This window comes from Callorhinchus milii, unplaced genomic scaffold, assembly GCF_018977255.1.
Source record: "Callorhinchus milii isolate IMCB2004 unplaced genomic scaffold, IMCB_Cmil_1.0 Scaffold4, whole genome shotgun sequence".
NCBI classification, from domain to species: domain Eukaryota; kingdom Metazoa; phylum Chordata; class Chondrichthyes; order Chimaeriformes; family Callorhinchidae; genus Callorhinchus; species Callorhinchus milii.
In genome coordinates, this window is record NW_024704745.1 from 13,077,637 (window position 1) to 13,095,234 (window position 17,598).

At 41.3% G+C, this 17,598-nt stretch overlaps 1 protein-coding gene across 1 annotated transcript in view; it reads left to right on the plus strand.

The window, feature by feature from the left end:
- Positions 1-17,598, plus strand: part of spag17 (sperm associated antigen 17) — a 72,075-nt gene that overhangs the window by 11,535 nt on the left and 42,942 nt on the right. The window contains 13 exon segments of the mRNA XM_042334043.1: positions 253-387; positions 1,037-1,121; positions 2,675-2,781; positions 3,048-3,185; positions 4,189-4,314; positions 6,410-6,508; positions 7,472-7,606; positions 9,073-9,186; positions 10,380-10,530; positions 11,605-11,850; positions 12,598-12,690; positions 13,716-13,780; positions 17,203-17,325. Of these exon segments, the coding sequence (XP_042189977.1) occupies positions 253-387; positions 1,037-1,121; positions 2,675-2,781; positions 3,048-3,185; positions 4,189-4,314; positions 6,410-6,508; positions 7,472-7,606; positions 9,073-9,186; positions 10,380-10,530; positions 11,605-11,850; positions 12,598-12,690; positions 13,716-13,780; positions 17,203-17,325 (1,617 nt within the window).

The following is a 17,598-nucleotide window of genomic DNA, read 5'->3' on the forward strand; positions in this document are numbered from 1 at the left end:
CACTGAGCAGTAGAATAGCTTTTTCTTCCAAGTGATAATGGCAAGCACATGAAGGTCAGGCGTAACATGGGCCAGGTACAACATGCTTGTTATGTTTCTTTAAGTATGTACAGCAGTCTCATAAAAGCATGATCAATTGCAGCAGGATGGTATTTCCATTTCAATAAATTTAACCTTATTGCCCTGTGAATTAAGGTCAACTATATCCTCACACGTATATTTCTGAGGACTGTGTTATTTCTTTCCTGGCAGTTGGAATTTGCCACTCTGCTATTTGAAGACATTGCCTGTCTGATTTATGACTGCATAGATTGGAAACGACAGTATCTAAACTACATAAACAATATGCAGATGTGTGCTGTACCAGAAGCCTTCAAAACCGAGCAGGTAAAGCAACAAATTCTACATTGTGATTTTCTACAAAGATATTTCATTAACATGATAACATTGTGACTAAAAACAAAAACTTTATGGTCTATTTTTAAGCTTTATGTTTCACTGAAACAAATAATCTGAATAAAATGAAATGTGAAAACACCCAAAACTAAATTGAGTGAAACGTTTCAATTCCAGGAAAGATTATGGGGTAATGAGAAGCTGTATTATCTGGAGAAATTATGCTGTGATATGCCCATTTTTATTAACATGTAAGATTGATTTTATTCAGAACATGACCTAATTAATAAGTAAATAATCTTTACCTTGGAAACATAAACATCTTAAAGTGCTTCCTAGGAAATTGTTGTAAAATGTAGTCACTTAGAATTTTACGCAAATGCAAGAACCAATTTGCACATAGCAATCCCACAAACAACCATAAAGCGAATGATCAATTTATCTGGAGCACTTTTGGTCAGGCCACTGGGAGGAAACTCCCTTTTGTATTTAAATAGTGCTGTAGGATATTTAACACCCTTCCAGAGTACATCACCTCTGAAAATGCAGAACTTTCCAGTACAGCATTCAGATTGAGATTGGTAGAGCATACTTACATGCTTCTGACCTTTAAGTTTTTGTGTTTGAATCTCTGCAATAGGTGCTCGAACAGCAGATCCAGCCTGTCAAGAAGAAGACCCCACCATCAGGACAAGTAGTAGGACAACCAGTTCATACTGAACAAGGTAGCTGATTTGTAAAATTACACTACATATCATTACAATGTCTTTAATATTTCATGTGCAACTTGCCATTCATTCTCTTGCAATCCCATTCTGAACTGAAGTTCAATCTTGTATCCTGCTGTGGATTTAATCAAATTGCTGTTTTTTCTGTCTGTGGAGGACGACAGAAACATGAGATGACATTCCAGTGAAAATGTCAACATAGGCCTCAATCTAAGCACATTAAAACAACAACAACAACAACAACAAGATTGCATTTATAGAGCGCCTTTCACGTCGGGAGGACGTCCCAACATGAAGTGTGCTTTTTGGATCTGAGAGAGGTGGATGAGGAGTAAATATGACTTGTAGTACTTAAGGGCATTTTAAATTCAGATTGCAGACTAACTTTGGATAGTTTAACTGACTAGCTAAATATAAAGTGTAATTGATATTAAGAAGTGCATCAAAGAGAATGTACTAAGTTGAATGCTGCCCCCTGAAGCACGAGTACCCAGCTTGCTCAGTGTAGTACAGCTGGCACCATTGTACTTTACTGCCTTTAATCTCACGGATTTACCTATATTTGTGAACAATAATCAACACTTGATCTTTATCTTTAGAGGAAGGGGAGTTGAAGGCAGAAAGTAAACATGTTATATATTGTCAGTAACTTAATATTGGAAAACCCAAACTGGTATTTGATGTAGGAATGGAGCCTGTGAACGAAATTGTCCGTTAAATGGCAAATATCTGTGTTTGCCTACAGAAATACGCAGTCACTAGGCTTTACAATAAATCCTGTGATGATGTACTCCCAACATAAAATAATAGTATAATAATCTTTGCATTTGATATAGCGCCTTAGCATCGAAATGGCTTCAATGTGCTTTATAGGATATGCTGTAAGGTGGTTTTACTATATATTTTGTGGCCAAAACGCACCAGGCAGTTGCGCACAGCAATGTCCCAGAAACAGGCATGGAGTGAGTGAACCACTTTTATTTAGGTGTTTGTTGGCCAGAACACTGGGAGTGTCAGCTTAGACGATATGATTTCAAGTCCCAACGTGGAACTTAGTTCAGTTCAGGAAGGTGCCTCAAATGACAGCCTTCTCAATCCACAACCCTTTGTGGGACACTACTTTGCGCAATTGGCTGCCACGTTTCGACCACAAATTATACGGTCAATTCACTTTACAGTATATTCTGTGAAGCGCTTTGAGATGTCTCGAAGACATGATAAGGCGCTATCTCAAATCTATATCAAATGCAAGGATTATTATTATTATCTGAGTTGTGATCAAGAGGAAGCAGCACTTCACATGGAGGACATCAGAATTCTGTCGTCAGGCATTCTACTGACAGTAGCATCATCATAATATGTCTTTTACCAATACTATTGCAGCACACACCTCCGTTCTTTAAATTATTGATGAGTTTGGTGTCAGAATTCCAAAGCATACATTCTCTGCTTTATGCTGTCTTCCACTTATACATATTTCTTTTCAATGAGCAATGCATCCGTTTCATTCACATCAACTGTGAAATTTTATTGGTTCTTTTTTTTCATAGAACCTACTCCTGCTGAGGTGGATATGAGATACTACAATGATCTGATGAACGTTGTGCCCCTGGAAAGCCTCTCAGTACCTTTAATATTACACTGTATCCTGGAACAGGTTTGTATATCTTTGTCTGTCCTGTAATAAACTGACAGCCCAGTCCCCAACCACAATACTATCTTTTGATGTACTAAATACTGTTTACCATCATATTATTGGTATATTGTTAGAATATTGCTGTGGGAATATTAGAATAACCAATCTCTTGCTAAGGTTTTTTCTAAGAGCTTGCCACTACTAAGACCAAACGAAAGGGCCCTAATATCATGGGATGAATTTCAAACACTTTTTATAAATACTGATTGTTTTCTGGATATACACAGGTCATTGCATCAGAAGAAAATAGAACTCCTCCAAGTGAGTTTATTCCTGAACCACGAGAAGATGGACTAAACGCCAACATAGTTGATCATATCATCTCAGTTGTGCTCAAACTGTCTGTGTCTGAGAAGGAAAAAAAGGTACTTAAAGTCCTTGTTACACCAAAGGACAGATCGACAACATTAAATGCATGATTACATCTGAAAAATTTATGCATTTATCCAATCAAAATGTATGCTAACATAAGTCTAAATGCACAGAGAAAGCCAAAATATATAAACTGTTCATAAAGTTTAGACACACTGCATGTTGAGAGATGCGAAAAGTTGAATAATAATAACAATGCTTACATTTGGTAAGGTACAGCTCCTTTCACATCGGGAGGATGTCTCAAAGTGCTTCACAGAATATAGTTTAAAGTTTAGTGGCTGTGTGTTTTGTGGACGAACAGGTTGATATGCAGATAGCCATTTGTAAGGCTATCTGCAAATGCAGAAGGTTACTGGATAGCCATTTGTAAGTTATGAGACTGTGAATCAAAACAAAGAGCTTCAAATGATACAAAAGGTTTAGGATGTGATACATGGTATTAGATTGTGATACTCCATGTAGCAATACTTATAGAATGCATTCTGATCATATCCACTTATATCGCCATATCCAGTTTTCCAACCACATCATCAAAGTATGATTATACCTATCTATTATTACCTACCACTTAAAGCATCACCTGTTAGGATGCTGCCTAATTTTTGGATGAATCTTTTGATCAGAGTTGACAGTTTTCAGAATGGAATAGTTTTCCACTTTTGTGACTGTGAAATTCATCTTCCACTAAATGTAGAAACATTGTGCACATTCATATGGCATGAGATTTTCCCTTTAGAAGTGCACATTTGGGTCTAATTCACAGTATGTCTTCACAGATTTTTTAAGAAGGAATGTTAGGTTAGTGAAGCCTGGCAAAGACAGGAGTGATGGGCATACAAACACTTAGTGCAGGTAAGGTTGCGGCAGACACATTTTGGATGAGTTGAGGTTTGTTGGTACAACTGGGGAGGACATTGGAGAAATCAATTCTTAAAACAGGTCATCCTGATTCAAATGCAACATTAATTTACAATTATTTTTTTTTGCACACAGAAAATGATTGAGGATTTGGAAGACCCCAGACATAAAAAAGAGAATGAGTTAAACCAAGAGAGTGAGTTGCGCAAACATTCACCATCAAAGGAAGATATCAAGTCACAAAATTCAAGTCTGCTAAAGGTAATAATGATTTGTATTGTGTTTGGATAGCAGGTACCAGGAACTCCCTTCCGAATTTCCTGGTGAGCAACACAGCCCCCCCATCTTTCTACCCACAGTTCGAACCCACATCCTTACTCATTGAGCGATGGTTCTACCAGATGAAAGTTCAGACCTATAGCAGCAACTGCTTACCTCTTTGCATATCACTCAAGTGGATACAAAACAAAAGCAAAATACTGCAGATGCGGGAAATCTAAAACAAAAGCAGAAGTCACTGGAAACACTCAGCAGGTCAGGTAGCATCTATGGAGAAAGGAAAGTGAGTCAACGTTTCGGATCCTGAAACGTTGACTCTTTTCTCCAAAGATGCTGCCTGACCTGCTGAGTGTTTCCAGCGACTTCTGTTTTCGTTTCAAAGTGGATACTAAGGCCTAGATATCTGATATTTCATATTTGAAATAGTTGGGAATAGAGATATTTCAAATATGTAATTTTTACAATAACAACTTGAATTATTCTAGTTCCCTTCAGGCAGAGTAACATCACAGAAAGCTTCTAAGTGGCAAAAGTGAGTCAATATGAATGTAACTTTAGGGGGGAAATGGATTGTTACATGATAATTATCATCAGGATAATTATCACACCATGCCATATTCTGGGTCTGTAGATGTCCCAGTGGATAATTGCTGCAGGAGGAATCTCTACCTTTTCATTTACATTGTTCAAATGCTATAGCTACTAAGCTTCCTGCAGCTATTAGGCCAGCAAACAGATCCTTAGGTTCTACCTCAGGAAAGGCCCCTCTTTTCATTGGCAATTCAGGGAATATTAGTTGCGTAGTTATGATCACTGAAATAATGGACTGAGATGGGCAGTGAGGTGGACTGTTGCCACTCTTAATATACCGTACAAATGTAGATATGGATATGCCAGAAAACATGATCTGATCCACTAAGTATTCATACTATTATCCTCCTTGTCCCACTTTGCAGTATCAAGGACATTTTGCAATGTGATTTGAACCCAAGGGTAAGCATTTTGGGAGGAAATTGAGTTGAACACCAACCCCAGTAGCACTTCGGATGGACTGCTGTGCAGCGATTGTCTCTTTAATCACATTAAAAACAAAAACTTTGTTTCATTGTTGTGCATAAGTCACAGAATGTCAAAATTGTGAGCTTTGGCATTCTGTGACTTATGCACAACAATGAAATGATGTTTTTGTAGTTATGATTACTGAAGGCACAGTGGAAGATAAAGGTCTTTAGATGGAACCTGAAGGAGGCAAGAGAGGGTGTGAGGTGGAGGGATTTCGGGATAGAGTTCCAGAGTGTGGTGGCAGAAATGCTGAATGCCCAACCACCGATGGTGGAGCTGGAAGTGCGGGGGACCTGAAGCAGGCCGGTGTCCCCAAGTGGAAGGAGCGAACAGACTGATATGGGGTTAGTAGGTCGGAGAGGTAGGGGGAGCAAGAACGTGGAGGGCTTTGAAGGTGAGAACAAAGGTTTTTTACTCGATTTCTCTGAGGGATGGGGAGCCGGTGAAACCGGGCAAGAACGGGGGTGATTAGTTTTGCGGAAGCTGGTGCAGGAGAGGACACGAGCTGCAGAGTTTTGAATAATCTGCAGCTTGTGGAGGGAGGAGTTCGGAAGTCCAGTGAGCAGGCAATTGGCGTAGTCAAGCCAGGACATAATGGAAGCGTGGATCAGTGCCTCGGTGGCCTGTGGTAAGGCAATTACGGTGGCAAGCAATGTTGCGGAGGTGGGGAAATGTGGAACGGGTCACGGCACCAATGTGGGGTTTGAAGGATAGCTGGGGGTTGAAAAGGACACCAGGGTTTCTATCCATGAATAGTAATAATGTCAGTGGCTGAGGTGCGGAGGCCCTGACGGGAGTCTCACAAGAGGGCCTCTGTCTTGCCAACATTGAGCTGGAGGAAATTGGCTCTCATGCAGGACTTAGTTTCACTAATTTTCAGGCCACTTGCAAAGTTGCTCAGAGAGGGTTGTATAACTGGCACTTTATTGAGAGCCCTATGCAGCATGGGAGAAGTGCAATGCAACGAGAATTTCAAACACTTTTCTATTATTATTTCTTGTTTTGATGTGCACAGATTGTAGTTGATGGAGAGCTGGAGAAACAGGATTCTGTTATTTCCAATTTCACAAATTCCCTTTCACTTGCTAAATCCCAAACTGCTCAAGATCTAGAGGTAAGCTGGTGTATAAATAAACAACATTTCTTTTGCGATTAAGCATGTTTACCTGTTTTGTAAGTCAAATGTTAATGCAGTTATCATAGCGGAATTTGCAAATCAAATTTATCATTGAACCCAAATCTGATTTAGCTGCTCTGCCTCCAGTAAGTTTCTGTAGCTATGTATTTCTCAAGCAGAACAGTATTACCTGCAGTTCTCCAATTGTAATATAATATCTGGAATAGGCATAACCTCCAGAAATCAATACATATTGAAAGCATCCTATTTATTTACTCTTCCTTACAATTTAGTAAAATTTAGATTAGATTGAGTGCTTCTTCCAGTTTTGGAGAAGAACACCAATCCACAGGCATTATATATTCATCCCTGTGTTTGAATAGTAGTCCTCTGAGAAATGAGCACCATTGTCTACGGTTACTATTGTGAATCTACTGTGTGAGACAGTATCGACCAATGCATCTCATTTTGTTTCCAAAGCTAATAGTGTAGCAAGTGCATATATTTTATTGGAATGTTTTATCTTGCACTTGCATTTTTTCTCTTGTATTGACATAAGGTGTGTGATGGGTTGAATCGGGTGATCCATAGAAATAACAGAGTACAATCATGGAACAACTGAAGGGACTAATAGATCTTAAGCAGAGCATAGCCAAGCTCGAGCTTGACCTTCTACACAAGTAACTTCCAGTAGAGGGCCTCCAGATAGCGATCAGGGATTGAAACCCAGTTGATTTGTCCCTCCCGAAGCAAAGATATTAAGGCAAATTGTGGCACCCAAACTGCCGTTCTTGTTGAGATCAGTTGATTCTAACCTGTAATCAACTGGTTAATATGGCTTAGTGCTGCGCTAGAGGTACCTTTACCGTCCAGTGCTGCAATAGGAAGCCTGTAAGTTTAATCTGAAGCCTGTACATAGTATTTTTCACTGTAAACTAATTTATTTTTGTTTAAATACAGTCTGCTGTAATCGACGAAAATATTCCTCTCACTCAAGAGGTACTTTCTGAAACACAATTTGAATCTGTTGAAGTAAGCCTAACAGGCGAAGTCTCTACAGTGGCTGATACCCCCCTACCAAAGGATTCAAAACAGGTATCTGTTTTATAGATGAACAACATTTGTCTCTCAGTTATACTTTTCTCTAATCCATGTGTTTACAGTCTGTAACTCTGTATGTCCAGCGCCTTGGAACGTCCTCCTGACGTGAAAAGCATTTTACAAATCTAACGTTGTTGTTGTTGTTACTGAAACCGTTTTTCCTCTAGTAATGAGATTGGGGAGTCAACTTCCAGTTATATATTCTGTGAAATGCTTTGAGATGTCTCAAAGACATGACAAAGCACTATATCAAATAAAGGATTATTATTATTATAACTCTTGTTTTTTCTGGTTGCCACAGCAACATTTTCGAAGACAAAATGGAAAAGTGGGATCTTGCCAAATCTTTGCTTAGCTCCCCATTTAAAATGATTGAGCTGTTTGAGATCTCTTATAAAGTTATTTTGCAATGGATATAGCATATAATTAAAAGACAATTGTATCTCTTTCAGCCATGAGCAATATGGAGTTTCTCATTCACCACTACATCCAGCTCACTCTCAAAACTTGAGAGGGAAGTTTTGTTTACCATGCCTTTTCGTTTCTTTGAACTTTTCCTCTCCCTTTTTCTTGCCTCCAGAACGTGTTTCTCTATTGCCTGGAGCAAGCGCACAAGGTTAGAGTGGGGTGGTGGGGAGTTGTATTGTTCTGAACATTACAATATTACAAGTTGTATTGTGGAGTCCTGAAGATCAGTGGTTAGAGAGCTCACCTCACAAGCAAGAGACCTGGGTTCGATTCCCGGCAAGGCAAAATGTTGGGCAAGTTTCTTACTCCATATCCCTCTGTTTACCTAGCAGTAAGTAGGAACCCGGCTGTTAGTCGATTAGTGAATTGCTTTTCCAGGGGTAATAATTCTTTTTAAAAAAATAATAATGAATTGGTCACTTCAATCCACGACTGTTTGTGGGACATTGCTGTGCGCAATTGGCTGCCGCATTTTGCCCACAAAATATACAGTTAATTAACTTTACAGTATATTCTGTGAAGCGCTTTGAGATGTCTAGAAGGCGTGAAAAGGCGTTATACCAAATGCAAGGATTATTATTATTATTCTCCACCAATTTTCCATTCACATTCTTGAGATAGATTGTTCACATGTGTCATTATCGGGTGAAGCACAAAATACTTCAAAGTCTTTATCCTAAGACCATTTTCATAACATTTAAGATCATGCATATTTTTGGGAAAATAATTAAATTCTTAATCTTAATTTTGAATTGTTTTTCCCGTTGTTAAAAAGATGGCAATAACAACTAATACAATGAAACATGGATGTTCTTGCAGCTAACACTGGATAAACACAAACCAGATGCTGGCAAAATTCTTGTTGGGCATAGATTTTCTTTAACCAAACAAGGTGTCCATAGCTACTTTTGTATGGAATTTCATATCCAGGAATACGCCCAGTCCATAATCCTGATATGAATATAAGGTTCTACCCAATTTATATTGCACAGAAAGTGACCGGGGATATGAATGAAACTGTACGAAAGAAGTCACGTGAGGAACCCAGTCAGCCTCTGCTCCTTAATCACCATGACAACTTAACATGGCGGACGCACCATCTGAAGGTAATTGAAATTTCAGACTGTCCAGAATTTGTCGAGTTCTTAAATACAGTCTTAATGTTGCAGCTAATTTTCTCTGTTCTGGTAAGAACCACAGAAATCTCCTTGAAGGTAAAACAGAACTCAATAGTTTACTGAAAAGCTAAGAAAGTAGAGTAAATCTAGACCCAGGTGGAATTTCTCAATTCTTAAGCATTTCTCCCTTCTGGTCAATCTTGGCTTCAAGAAAGATATATGGGCATTTGAGTAAGGGACAATTCACCAGAGTGCCTAGGATGAAGCAATATCAGCTATGAATAGCTATAATAACATGCTGTAGATTGGTGTTGTATTCCCTAGACTAACAAATAGATTGGGAAGAAAGATGGCAGAAGAAATTTAACTTCAAGAAGTGCAAGGTTAGGATGTGGAATGTCCTGCCACGAGCAATGGTCGAGCGAGAATCAATATTATCTTTCAAGAGGGAACTAGATCGATAATTATAAAGCAGTAATTTGCAAAGCGTATAGGGAGGTGGGACTGATTGGATTGCTCTTTCAAAGAGCCAACTCAGGATTGGCCGAACGTTTTTTGTCTGGCGCTGTAAAATTCTATGGTTCTAAAATGTTAAGAAGATAATTAGAATGAAGTCATCAAAAAATAATCAAATTGAAAGTAGATAAGGAACAATTCTTCCTTCCAACAGAGAAATCAAGAATAAGAATAAAGTTGTTATAGTTAAAAATGAATTCAGAAAACATTACTTCACACAAGTGTTTACGGCGTTCTGGAATACCTTGTCTCAGACTCGAAGAAATAGAATAATTTGGGATGATTAAGATAGAAAGATAGAGAATCTTGATGAATAAAGTCAATAAAGAAAAAAGCAAACAATAAAATTTGCAATAAACTAATATAATAGCAGAGCAGGTTCAATGGCCAAATGTCCTGTTCCTACACTTGTAAGATTGACATCATGGCCATTTAAATTTCAGATTACTGATAAGCGCTCCGAGACTCTACCTGCGTGAAGGGTGCTATATAAATGCAAATTGTTGTTGTTGTTCTGATAACAACATTAAACTTGCATTTATATAGTACTCCTCAATCTCTCCAACCCCCCACCCAGTCCCCCCTTCACCAATTGATGAGACAGCACAGAGTTAATAGAAATTGAATGTCTGCCTTCTCTGACCTGAACTGTGTTGTTGTTTTAGATTTGTGAAGGCTTTGACATTGCTAAAGTGGAACAGGAAATGATGAAAAAGCTGTTCGTGGCTCAGGCTCTTAATTTTTCTCGTCCTTCACCCGAAGATGATAAGAAACGTCTGGCCGGGATCCAAGAACTTATGTACTATTGCACCAATGGTTAGATATTGCAGTCCATTTACCTACCTCATTACAGTATTATTGTTCAGAACTAATAGTTGTACAATGTGCTGTGTTGGAGTCCTGTAGCTCAGTGGTTATAGCACTCGCCTTGCAAGCGAGACACCTGGGTTCAATTCCAGGCAGAGCGAAACCTTGGGCATATTTCCTTACTCCACACACCTAATAATAATCCCTCCAAAAAACAAAACAATAATTGGTCATTTTCAATGCACAACTGTTTGTGTGACACTGCTGTGCGCAATTGGTTGCCGAGTTTCGCCCACAAATATACAGTCAATTCACTTTACAGCATATTCTGTGAAGTGCTTTGAGACGTCGAGAAGAGGTGAAAAGAGCTATATCAAATGCAAGGATTATTATTATTGTTATACAGCATTTGTGTTATGATTTCCCTCAGATACTAATAATCCTTGCACTTTATTACATCGTCAAGATATCTCAAAGTGCTTCACTGAATACACTGTAAGTTGCAGTGACTGTGTATTTTGTGAGCGAAACGCGGTAGCCAGTTTGCGCACAGCAATGTTCCACAAACAGCCATGAGTGACCAATTTTATTTGGGGGACACCGGGAGAAACTCCCTTCTCTTTTTTGTATATGGCATCTTTAACGTACACCTAAACAGACAGATGGGACCTACGTTTAACGATGCTCCTCTGACAATGCAACTAGCCCTCCAGCTCTGCACTGGAGTGTCAGCTTAGACAATGTGATTCCAAATCCCGACGTGGGGCTTGAACCCACCATCTTCTGACTCTGAGATGAGAGTGCTACCGCTGAGCCAGGCTGACACACGTGATACCATTGTGTTGAGGTCATGTGGTGGGGAGGGAATTCAGCAGTAATTATTGCAAGGAATTGGTCAATGTATTCCGCCTGGATTCGATCTAAATTAAAATCTGTATTTTACAAAATATTTCCGAGGTTCCTGATCTTAAGTTAGAATAATTTATTTGTTGTTGTGACTGTCACTAGTTAATTTCTACAGGTGGGGAGTTGAGGGGCTAATCTCACTATGTAACTAACAAAAATCCTGATTATTGTATTTAGAAAGGATGACAAACTCTGAAGTGGAAAGAATCTTTAAGCAATTTGTCTTTGAGAGCATGAAGTTGACTGAAGTTAAAAAGAATGGAGAGCTGGAGAGGCTTGATAAACCTTTCTTTCAACAACCTGAGTCAGAATCATCATACATTCCATGGGATGACCCAGTCAGGTTCGCAAAGGACATGAGAGATTTTTTTAGTGTCAAAAAAATCGATAGCATACATGAGGAACAGAAAGATGAATGTGCAGGTAATCCACTGCTACCTTTTCCTTTATGCTTATGGTCACCTTTCTCTTCCCCGCCCCATCCCACCTGCTCAATTTCCAGCACTGTATGGCAGACCGAGATATTACTCTACTTGAAGGGCACTAACCTGTTATCCACAGACTCTGTTAAGAGCCATTTTGGGGATATTAAACTTGTGTTCTCTCATCATCTGCTTAGTATTTGAGTCAGAACTGGCTTTATAGTTGCACCTTTAAAGGGATTCTTGATTTCTTGTATAAAATAACAAGTATTCTTCGATTTATTTAATCAAGAAACAAATTGTCATAGGTTCTGAGGTACTGCAACCGAACCATTTTCTCGTATTTAATGTTGCATTTTTCGTTCAGATATAAAATTACACTTGTAGCCCTCAAAAGATGAAATTAACCTAAGAGTCCTAGTTTAATTTTGTGAAATTTTGAAGATCATCATGTTGCAGCCATAAATCTGAGTATTATCCCCAAATTCTACTAATCATTTATATTCTTATATTGAATAGTTGTGAGCCTTCAATAGTTTAGCATCATGGGATGTTTTCCCGACATGAAAGGTGCTATACAAATGTAATTTTGTATTGTACTGTGGATAAGGCTGGGGAAGAGAACTGCAATCATTTCAAATAACAATAATATTTTTTAAAGAATCAGTTTGCCTATCAGTTCACTTACACAAATGTAAAGTGTATTTATCTCTTTGCTAATGCACTGATAATGTTTTATTTAAACCAGAAGCTACTGAAGAATCCCAAACATGTCCTTTCATTTTTAAAAGCAACACTTTAAAAGATAGCAGAAAATCTTCAGGAGAACCACGCACCTCAGGTATCACCCACTGTAGTTCAATGATTAGTTCATGCAGCAGAGGATGTTAAGTGTATGCATGTTTGAATTTGTGTGTTTATTTTTCTGTTGCTGGTATTTTCTGAATTTGTGCAAATACAACTATAGAAAGCAGAATGTCTCCCATATTCGGCTGATCAAGTCCAGAAAGCAAATACTGCAGCTCGTGGCCTCTCCTGTACCAAGCTCCACAACTGATCACCCCCATCCTTGCTCGGCTCCACTGCCTCCCCATCCCTTAGAGGATTGAGTTTAAAATTTTTTTTTACTTTTAAAGCCTGCCAAGGTCTTACTCCTCCCTACCTTTGCAACCTATTAACACCGTACTAATCTGTCCCTCCCTCCGCTCAGCAGGCGCTGACCTGCTTCAAGTGCCCTGCCCTACTCGCCTCACCATTCGTGGGTAGGTTTTCAGCTTTTCTGCCACCACCCTTTCGAACTCTGATCCGGAATCCTTCCACCTTGTCCCCTCCCTTGCCTCTTCAAGGTCCGTCTCGAGACTTTCCTCTTTGATCATGCTTTCAACAACTCTCCCAACCCTCCTATCCTCCACCTCTCTTGATTCCAATTTCCAGCTCAAGTGCAAACCCTTAACTGTCCTTCCGACGTGAAAGGCATAGTCTAAATAATTTTGTTGTTGTTAACCAAAAAAAAAGCTGTGCAGTAATTACATTTTTAAGTAATTAAGAAATTATTATATTTTCTCAGAGGAATCAAAGAGATGAAAAGCAGTATAAATGCAAATTGTTGTTATGTTGTTGTATTGAGAGTCCAAGGTATGGAGGTTGGCCTTACATTGAAGGACTTGCATTCGGTTTCCTCACTTCTGTTTTCGGCTCAGTGTCAAGCCGTTCTTAAGTGCTCCAAGACCCAACCCGCATAAAGGGCATTAAATAAATGCAAGTTGCTGTTGTTGTTGTTGAAGAATGACTAAGTATTGTGTTTGTAACTGACATGTTTAATGTAGACCAAAATACAGCTAAGACTTTATTACATTTATTTTTCAGTGCATTTTCAAAATTTGAATGAAATGATTGCAGAAAGAACGTTCAATAAGAGTGTTGCAAACAAGGTACACAAATCATAAACTTAAAATTGGCTAACTTTGAGGTCTTCAGGTCACTGTTGACATTAATTCCTACATATCGCTACTGACATAACTGCTACTGACATAAATTCCTGCACACGCATTCTATGGAGAGGAAGTGCCAGTGATTTCACATCCTGCACTCCCTTTCTGCATCCAGTACACATTACTGTCTTTTCCTTCACAAAGATGCTTTGTACCTTTGAAGCGTTTTGAGACTTATGTATTGGAGTCTGTGGCTTGGTGGTTAGAGCACTCGTCTCTCTCTCTCGTGTTCGATTCCCGGGCAGGGCAAAACCTTAGGCAAGTTTACTTCTTCTCCTCCAGGCTACACCTTCCACCACACCCCCCATCCAAACCAACATGGCGGCAGGGTGGCCTTCATTTCTAAAGCCTCCCATGATCTTAACCCCTACTCCTCTGGCTGCTTCGCCTTCTTTGAGCACCTCACCCTCTTCCACCCCTCTCTCCCATTGAAAATTCTCCTTGTCTACCGCCCCCCCTAAGCCCCCTGGCTCCTTCCACACAGACATCTCTACTCTCCTCTCTTCCCTGTCCCTCTGCTCCAAGCGCCTGCTCATAATGGGCGATTTCAACCTCCATCTAAACTCCCCTTGCACTACTTCTGCTGACTTCACTGCCCTCCTCTCCTCCCTAAACCTCACCCTTCATATATATTCACCTACCCACAACCGTGGTCATGCCCTTGACATTTCCGACCTCAGCATAGTGGACAAGGCCAGCTCGGACCACTTCCTCTCACATCCCTCTCTCCTCCACCAAGCCCTCAACCGTCCTCGACCGCCCTTGGAAAAGGCTATCCCCTGAGACCCTCACAAAGACCCTCGCATCATCAAACATCCTATCCCTCTGGCCTTCCACCCGCAGAGATCCTGAAGCAGCCATCCAGCTGCTCCATGATTGCCTCTCCTCCACCTTCAACTCCTACATCCCCCTGAAATCCAGGACCATATCCAAACCCACCCGATCCCCCTGGTACAACAACCATCTCCGCGCCTAAAAACCCAAACCCAGCTGCTCGAGCGCAGATGGTGGAAAACTGGCCTGACAGTCCCACCACCAATTGTGGCTCGAGCATCTCCACAGCTACCGTCATTCTTTGACGCACACAAAAATGGCCTTCTACTCCAACATCATCTTGGAGACTAAACCCAACCCTAAAATCCTTTTTTCCACCACCCACTACCTCCTCTGTGCCCCACTCAGGCCTCCTCAATCTTCATATCAAATGCCAAGTGCAAGGAGGTCATGGACTTCTTTTTATCTAAAATTCACAACATCCGCCAGGCAGCCTCATCCACCTGCCTCTTGTCACCCACCACCATGCCCTCTCTGTCACCCTCACCCTCCCCATCATCTGCTCCTTCCACCACCCCCACCCTACATTCCTTCCTCCCCATCTCTCCCTCTCACCCACCATCACCTTCATGAATTCCACCACCTGCTGCCTCGACGGCCTCCCCACCAAATTGCTGGTCACCCAGCTCCCCCTCCTCTGCCCACTCTTGGCTGACGTCATCAACCAGTCTCCACCGCCCTTTGGCCTTCTCTCTCTGTCATCACTCCCCACCTCAAAAAACCTTCCCTGGATCTCTCAAACCCCAGCCTCTACCGCCCGAGAGAAGGCCAAAGGGCGGTGGAGTCATAGAACGGGTTGTTGCCAATCAACTCCGTGCACACCTCTCCTCCCACTCCCTCTTCAAACCCCTCCAATCCGGTTTCTGCCCTGCCAACAATACAGAGACTGCACTTGTGAAAGTTACAAATGACACCCTCTCTATCTGTGACCAGGGCTCCCTCTGACTCCTTGTCCTCCTGGACCTCTCCATGGCATTTGACACAGTCGATCACGCCATCCTCCTCCCCCGCCTTTCCTCCGTCATCCACCTCAATGGGACTACACTCGCCTGGTTCGAGTCCTACCTCACAAACCGCCAACAGTACATCTGCACAAACGGCTTCTCCTCCCATTTTCACCCATCCTTGGCCCCCTTCTCTTTCTGATCTACGTGCTCCCTCTTGGGGATGTCATCCACAGATTTGGGGTTCATTTCCACATGTATGCAGACGACACCCAATTCTATTTTTCCACCTCTCTTTGCGACCCCCGGTCCCCTGATGTTCTGTCAGATCTCAGGGGCTGGATGAGCGCAAATTTCCTTCAGCTGAACGTTGACAAGACAGAAGCCATACTCTTTGGCTCTCGTAAACGTCTAAAATCTCACAGCTCTCACCTCCTCACCTACCCGACCTGCCGCTAAAACTCTCCGAAACAGTACGCAACCTTGGCGTCAGGTTCGACCCCCAATTATCCTTCCTCCCCCACATCCGATCCCTCACCAGCACCGCCTTCTTCCACCTCTGACACATCGCCCGTCTTCGCCAATACCTCTTTCCGAAAGCCGCTAAAACCCTAGTCCTTGCCTTTGTCACCTCTCAGTTGGATTATTCTAACGCCCTCCTTGTCAGAGTCCCATCCACTACCATCCATAAAATCCAGATCATTCAAAATTCTGCCGCCCGCATTCTCACCCGGACCAAACTCCGCTCCCCAATCACCCCAGTCCTTGCCAGACTGCACTGGGTGCCTATTCCAGAGAGGATCGACTTCAAGATCCTCACCCTTGTCTTCAAATCCCTCCTCTCCTCTGCACCCCCCACTACCTCTCTGACCTCCTCTCTCCTCAAAACAGTACCTGTTGCCTTCGTTCCTCTGGGTCTGGCCTCCTCCGCGTCCCCCAAGTCCTCCACTCCAACCTCGGCAGCCGTGCCTTCAGCCACTATACCCCGAGGCTCTGGAATTCCCTTCCTCACTCCCTTCACCTCACCCCCTCTCTTCCTATTTTCAGGATCCTGCTGAAGACCTTTCTTTTCAACTGCACCTTTGGTCACCTTCCTCCCCATCCCCCTGGCTCGGACCCAGGATCCGTTACTGTGAAGCGCTCTGAGACGCCGTCCGGTGTGGAGGGCGCTAAAATAATACAAGTTGTTGTTGTTGTTGTACTTCACACGCTTCTGTTTACCTAGCACTATGTAGGAACCCAGTTGTCAGACGATTAGCAGATCACTTTTTCCAGAGATAATAATCCCTCAAAAAATAATAACAATTTGGTTCCTCAATCCACGACTGCTTGTGGGACACTGCTGGACACAATTCGCTGTTGCATTTTGCCCACAAAATATACAGTAAATTCACTTTACAGTATTCTGTGATGTTTTGAAATGTCTCGAAGACATGATAAGGCACTACATCAAATGCAAGGATTATTATTATCAGGATTATGATAACTCTGATAATCTACCGTATAGCCATGAGTTTATAAAAATGTTCTTTTCCTCTTAAAAGCTAAGCAGAATGGTAACTTCTTTATTTCCTTTCCTGTTAGGGTGAATGCAAAGAAACAAAAGAAAATCTCATGGTTGATCTGGAAGCTATACGGCGGCTGCAGCTCCGATCACTGAATGAATGGTGCTTTGCTGAGCACCACGAGCCATATGTTCTTCTACAGGTACCCTAAGACACTGCATAATTTTAAGAGATCTCCAGTTGAAACCAGTATTCAAAAGGTTGTAATGTTTCCAAAAGCTTCTAAATCTAAATTCTGCCTCCAAAACAGAGAAAAACCCAGAAATTAGAAGGTTTTTATGGCTAAACCTTGTACTTCATATTTAATTCCGTCTTTTTTCCCTGTTCATTTTGTCCCTTTGAAAGAACTCACCCCAAGCTTCTTCCTCCAACTTGAGTGGCTTGTCCTGTTGACTTTAATACTGTGCAGGTATCC